The following is a 6,000-nucleotide window of genomic DNA, read 5'->3' as shown; positions in this document are numbered from 1 at the left end:
TGTTATGTTAGGGTACACATTTAATCTTAAAGTAACATACATTTCTAAGGCCAAGTAGAAGCAGTGACCTGTAGGAACCTATTCTTTCTTCCATACAAAGTTTGTTTTTATTACTTTCCCAAACATCTAATAAGTTCTTAATCACTGGGCATTGGGAGCAATCACAACAGGCATGCCATAATAGAAACATTCAGTGTCGGAATCATTCCTTCCTTTATAAAAACTAGAAAGTTATAAAAGTTATTTAAGACAATTTTAGGGCTTGGAGAGACAGCTGGTGTACCACACAAATAAGAACCCGAGTTTATATTATGTTTAAAAAGAAAAAGAAAAAGTCCAGTGAAGGCAGAAATGGGAAGACAGCCAGCCTACCTCCAGGTTCAGTGAGAAACCATGTCTCAAGAGAAATATTGCAAAAAGTGATAGAGTAGGAACCCAGCATTGTGTTCCAGTGTTTGAACACACACACAGATCTGCAAACACACAGTGCACATACACCCCCTCACATATACTTTAGAACTACTGAGTCCCTTCCTCTATGAAGTCTTGCCTAGTTTGCTTATAGTGGAGAGCATTTCTGCTTCCTTTCTCTGCTTGTTCTAAAATCTTTTCCCAGTAGCCTTTCTTTTCTTTCTTTATCTTACACACAAACACACACAGAGACACACAGAGACACACACAGACACACACACACTCATTAGGAGTTTAAAGAATCTTTTTCAGAAAAAAAAAGTCTTCTTTTAGTTACAATTTTAATTTTGAGCAGTGTTCAAAGCATTCCCACACACAAGCTGCACACAGCCACCGTCATGAGCCTCAGCACACTCTCACTTAGGCCAGCTTTCTATTTTGTTGTTCAAAGAGGAAGCAGCTGAGAGTTGGTCAGGGGCAGCAAAGCAGAGATCCCATTTGTTCAGAAAGTGAGCATTCTTTAAGCACTGTGGCTGTCGCTGTCCAAACCTCGGTGCTGATATTGAAGACTGGGCTTCCTCTTGCCAGGTCAATCCCTCAGAATCCAGATGGATTCTGTCAGGGAAGCCAGAATGCTGTCTAGCAGATGGGCGTGAATACGTTCTCTTATTTTCTCTTTAAGGAAAAGATGTTTTTCACAAAGTTACATGGAGTATTTAATGTGAAAGCTGTGAAACAGCTCAGTTCAGCGCTCAAATTGAAATCTCCAGTGAGGGAAAATAGGAAAGTTCTGGGGTAATGAACTTATTCCTCCCTTTTCTGAGTTGATACAAAAGCCTTTGCTGTCCTGAACCTCCTTATTGGAAATAAGACATTTTTTTCTATTTTGAAAACTCACGATACTAGTTAATCTCCCTCCCTTCATCTCTCTCTCTCTCTCTCTCTCTCTCTCTCTCTCTCTCTCTCTCTCTCTCTCTCTCTCTCTCTCTCTCTCTCTCTCTCTCCTGCACTGACGATGGCGCTGGGCTCCAAATGATCTGGGTAGGATTTTAGGCATTACTTTAGAGGTGCTCAGGAAAAGAGAAGGAACTGCAAATGATTTAAAACATACTTTGAAAACGTTTCAACACCGTCTTGAAGCCCTCATTTTCTTAGGTGATGTGGGGTAGAAAGGAACGCAGCAGGTAGCTCCCCTACTCTGTTTCTAGCCTCTGTCACATTTGCAAAATCTAAACACGAGCCCTGGTTTTGTCTGTTTGTTTTATAGCAATGTTGATACTCAAAGGCGATTAGAATTCTATCTTCACTCTCTACCGCCAGGCACATAAAAGACAATAAAGTAACAGAGAAAATAGATTGGGGGCGGTGGTGCGCTTCCTGTCTAGGGATCTTGGTAATTCAAATGGGGCGCTTCTCTTTGAATAATGGAGATGTTTCTCATAGCTACAGTATTATGGGCAAACAGCAAAATTGATTGATTCCATTAAACAGTCCTTTCCTTTTTTTTTTACCCTTCCCTGCTTATTTTAGTCGTTTCTCCACCCCGCCGGAAATACCATCTATTTCTCAGTCCAGGTAGAGCTGACGTCAAGAGATGGCTTTCGTAGATTTGACGTGTAAACACTCATTTCCATTCTGGTTGGGGAGGCTGGGGCTCCACTCTGCCGGGAGACTGAAGCGCTTCAGTGAGCGCTCGCCGCCGCCCAGCCTCTCCCAACGCGCCTCGTAGCTCCAGCTGAGAAACCCGAATCCTGGAGTGTTTCAGAGCTGCAGGGTGAAAAGGTCGAGTCTAGCTGGTGTTTCTCTTGTCTCGCTTCTATTCTCTCAGCCCTCTTTCTTGCTTGTGTGAGAGCAAGTGTGTGAGCCATGGAGCAAAGAGGTTGGTCTCTGCAGTGTACTGCTTTCGTTCTCTTTTGCGCTTGGTGTGCACTGAACAATGTAAAAGCCAAGAGGCAGTTTGTCAATGAATGGGCGGCGGAGATCCCCGGAGGGCCGGAGGCTGCTTCTGCTATCGCCAAGGAACTGGGCTATGACCTCTTGGGTCAGGTAAGAGTTTCCACTTTCGAGAAACTTTCTGGAGCTTGAGGACACTGGTGGGGCTGGAGTACCGTCTCCCGAAAGGGGAACCCCAGATTGCACTGCCCTGCTCTCAGTGTCACAAGCAGCTAGGAGCACCCCCTTTGCCCCCGTACCTCATGGGCGCTTTCAGAGGGAAAATGCTTGTATTATTTATTGTTTGGGCTGGGCGCCGCCAAGCAAAAGGAAACGGCGGCAGCTCAGCAGACCCTGATCTCTCCGTTGTCCGCTCTAGACTTGAAACCGGCACCCACAAGGTTTGAAGAAAAAAAAAAAATCCTTCATGTTTTTTTCGGGGAACTTGAGGTGTACACAGGCTCTAGCCTACCTTGGGAGAGCTAGTGAGCTTGGCCCCACTGGGACGCCGGCCGCCTGCGTCCAGAGTCGGCGATTTCCTCCTTTCAATATGGCAGCACCAGCTCCCAGTCCTGAAGCCAGGGGCCACGCAGGCTTGGAGATGCCCGTGTGCTGGGGCGCGCCCAGAGCTCGCAGAGACCGCCAACTGCTGGGTCTAGGGACCGCTGGTGGCGGTGGTGATGAGTGGTGGGGGAAGCTGGAAGGGAACGAGGTAAAGGAAGACATCTGAGAGTCGCTTATGGGGGAGTTCCTAACTTTGCATGACCAATGTCTCAGCAGGGTCTAGCTGGGGAAAATATCTCTGTCTTGTTCCTTGGCCAAGTGTAAAATCAATTCCTAGGGGTATCAGATTATTAGATAAACTGACGTTTGTCCTAGAGTGTGTTCAACTAACAGACAGGTGGGGAGGGGCATGCAGAAGCATTGAGAGCAAGCCTGCTTGGCAGAGATATCCCACAGGGGAATTCAGAGGGTGTAATTTCTAATCTGAGCTTTCCTTTTCCTTGAAGTAGAGTCAAACCCTTGACCCATGCCACGGAAACTGTCCACAGTTAAGCGAGGGAGGAGGAAGTTGTAAAACATTTTGGCGCGTTTTCTATTCTGGGGGTGGTGATTGAAACTCTGAAGTCACAGATGAGTAATCGGCGTGGGTGGTGTCGACTCCATGCATCAAATCCACTAGGAAATATGCCTTCTCTAGCCAGAGGCTCATTCTCCAACTCTGTGAGGCAAATCCACTAGGAAATATGCCTTCTCTAGCCAGAGGCTCATTCTCCAACTCTGTGAGGCAAACGTCTTTGAAAGGCCCAGCATGAAACTCAATAAATTCCCAGAGCTGTTTTGAACAATCCTTTAGGGACTGGGAACTAAAAAGGAGGAAGAGGACATGCTCTCAATGGAATTCACAATTCTCAATGGAATTCTAGAGGACAGTGGATTAGGAATAAATAATGACACCTGAATGCAATTTGTGTAAGAGAAGTTGTAGTTGGTGGTTTTTAATGCAGCATTTTTTGATGGAAGGGAGAAAAGGCCAAAAGGGAATTTGGGAAGCAGAAAAGCAAACTACTGAAAATATCTATTACGCAGTGTTGAAAACAAGAGTCAGAGGCTGCCAGCAGAGCAGGGAGAGACTGGGGAAACACTCCAGCATAGAAAACAGCTCATGAGGAAACAGACACAAGCAACTTCAACACAACTTTGTTGATTGTGTGCAGTTCTTGAGGGTTGGGAACCAAAAAAAATAAATAAATAAAAAATAGTATCAGATGGAATTATCCTGGTGCGTAGTGTAAACAGAGTGGGAATTTGTTGTCCTAGGGTGGTGGAGGTAGTATTTAGTTGGAAGCTTGGTAGTTGTGGCTAGGAAAAGAGGAAAAAAACAAACAAAAAACCGTGAAACTCTCTTTGGCGCCCCTTCACACATGAACCCAGACACACACGCAAACCTAGGCCACTCTGGGTGAAAACAGTTTTTCAAATTAAGCTAGCTTCCTTCTGGTTGTTTTTAGTTAAAATGCCTTATTCAGTAGCAAAATTTCAGAAAATCATAACTTGCTTTTCTGGTTCTGCTTACATGCCATTTTGTTCAACATTTGTAAAACCACACTAATTTAAGACAAATAGCATTACAGCCTCATGATAAAGCTAGGAATAGTAGAGACAGGAGCTGAGCTACTTAACAATAGGAATAGCTTTAAGCAGGCCTTTTCTTGTGGCTTTTGATATCTCCTCCCAATTATGCCTGCAGCTCACAGTGTATTCATTGCCCAAGGCTCTGCTTTGTAGCTAAGCCTTGACATATCTACTAAAAGCAATTCTCTGGATGATGAGAACCACATAAAGAACATACATACTTCTTTTGAAACAACATAGCAATTGTTTGTGTCTTAATTTAAAATAATCAGGCATCTAAAGTATTTAGTCAATTTACATTTTCTACTGGTTTATAGGAAAGGACATTAGCTCAAAGAATATTAAACATAGTTCTAAATGACCCAGAGGGTATTAATAGTTACTAAAGAAGTAAAAAGATCCTGAGGTTGGGCATCTGTCTTAAATACAGCACACTTCTGAAAGCACTGTACTAATGAAAAAATGAATCACCAATAATAGCTGGTAACATTTATTATAATTGATCCAAACTCTATACCTACAATATGTTGTTTTAACTGAATGTGACAATAATCACTAAAAAATCCTAAGGGGTTATTTTGTGTTCCACAAACAATTGTTTTCTGACAGGGTATATTTGTTTAAATGAGCATGTTTGGAGAAATATCTACATATGCATATGTTCATCAAAAAATACCACGGTATGCCTCTAAAATAGAAAGTGTCCCTATTGCTATGTGAAACAGGAGCATCTCTGTTCTTGAATACTGAAGGTCATCTAAAACTTCTGTGACTTCCTCATGAAGAAAAAGTTAACGTCAGTAGATTTAATAAAAAATATTTTTGTTAATAAAAGCCAACTGTGGTAGTTGAATTTGAACTAGTCTGTGTATACATTCTGAAAAGAATGGACTGTTATTTTGATTTTTTTAATAGATTGGATCACTTGAAAATCACTACTTATTCAAACACAAAAATCATCCTCGAAGATCTCGAAGAAGTGCTCTTCATATCACTAAGAGGTTATCTGATGATCATCGTGTAAGTGTACATTCATCCTCAACTTCACATTGTGACCAACTGCTTTCTGTATAGCTCCCAACAGGCACAAAAGCATTTTACCTTTGATCCTTTTGTATTGTGGTCATGATTGCTTCTCTGTAGTGCTTATTATTTCTTTCTGTGGAATATATTTGCTCATAATACATTTGTATTGGATTAAGATAATGAACATTAGTTTTATACATATGCTTACTTAGTTATATATAATGTATATTTATATATCTAGAGTCAAGTTTTGAGTGCTAAAAATCAGGGGGAAAAATTAATGAAATAATCGACACTGTAGTCAGCCAACTGACTACATTTCATATAGTGTGTGGCAAATATGAAACGCTCCTTCTTGAAATCCTTGAATCAGAAAATGTAAAGATCATTTTAATATGAGCCAAAGAAATGTCTGAATCTAGTTTTCAACAACAATTTAATTTAACTGGAAAGCATTTTACCATTTTTACTGTTAAAATATATTAGTGTTTATGA

General features: G+C 41.7%; 1 protein-coding gene across 2 annotated transcripts in view; it reads left to right on the top strand.

Annotated features, from left to right (window-relative positions):
- Positions 1-2,067: 2,067 nt before the first annotated feature.
- The window catches only part of Pcsk1 (proprotein convertase subtilisin/kexin type 1), a 42,749-nt gene continuing 38,816 nt past the window's right edge, over positions 2,068-6,000 (top strand). For both annotated transcript variants that reach the window (XM_057789967.1, XM_057789966.1), the window contains exons 1-2: positions 2,068-2,457; positions 5,395-5,499. In XM_057789967.1, coding sequence (XP_057645950.1) covers positions 2,278-2,457; positions 5,395-5,499 — 285 coding nt within the window. In that variant the 5' untranslated portion in view covers positions 2,068-2,277. The remainder of the gene's footprint in view (positions 2,458-5,394; positions 5,500-6,000) is intronic.

Source organism: Chionomys nivalis, chromosome 15 (genome assembly GCF_950005125.1).
Source record: "Chionomys nivalis chromosome 15, mChiNiv1.1, whole genome shotgun sequence".
NCBI lineage: Eukaryota > Metazoa > Chordata > Mammalia > Rodentia > Cricetidae > Chionomys > Chionomys nivalis.
Note: the sequence above shows the minus strand (reverse complement) of the source record. Positions and strands in the feature narration are given on the sequence as shown.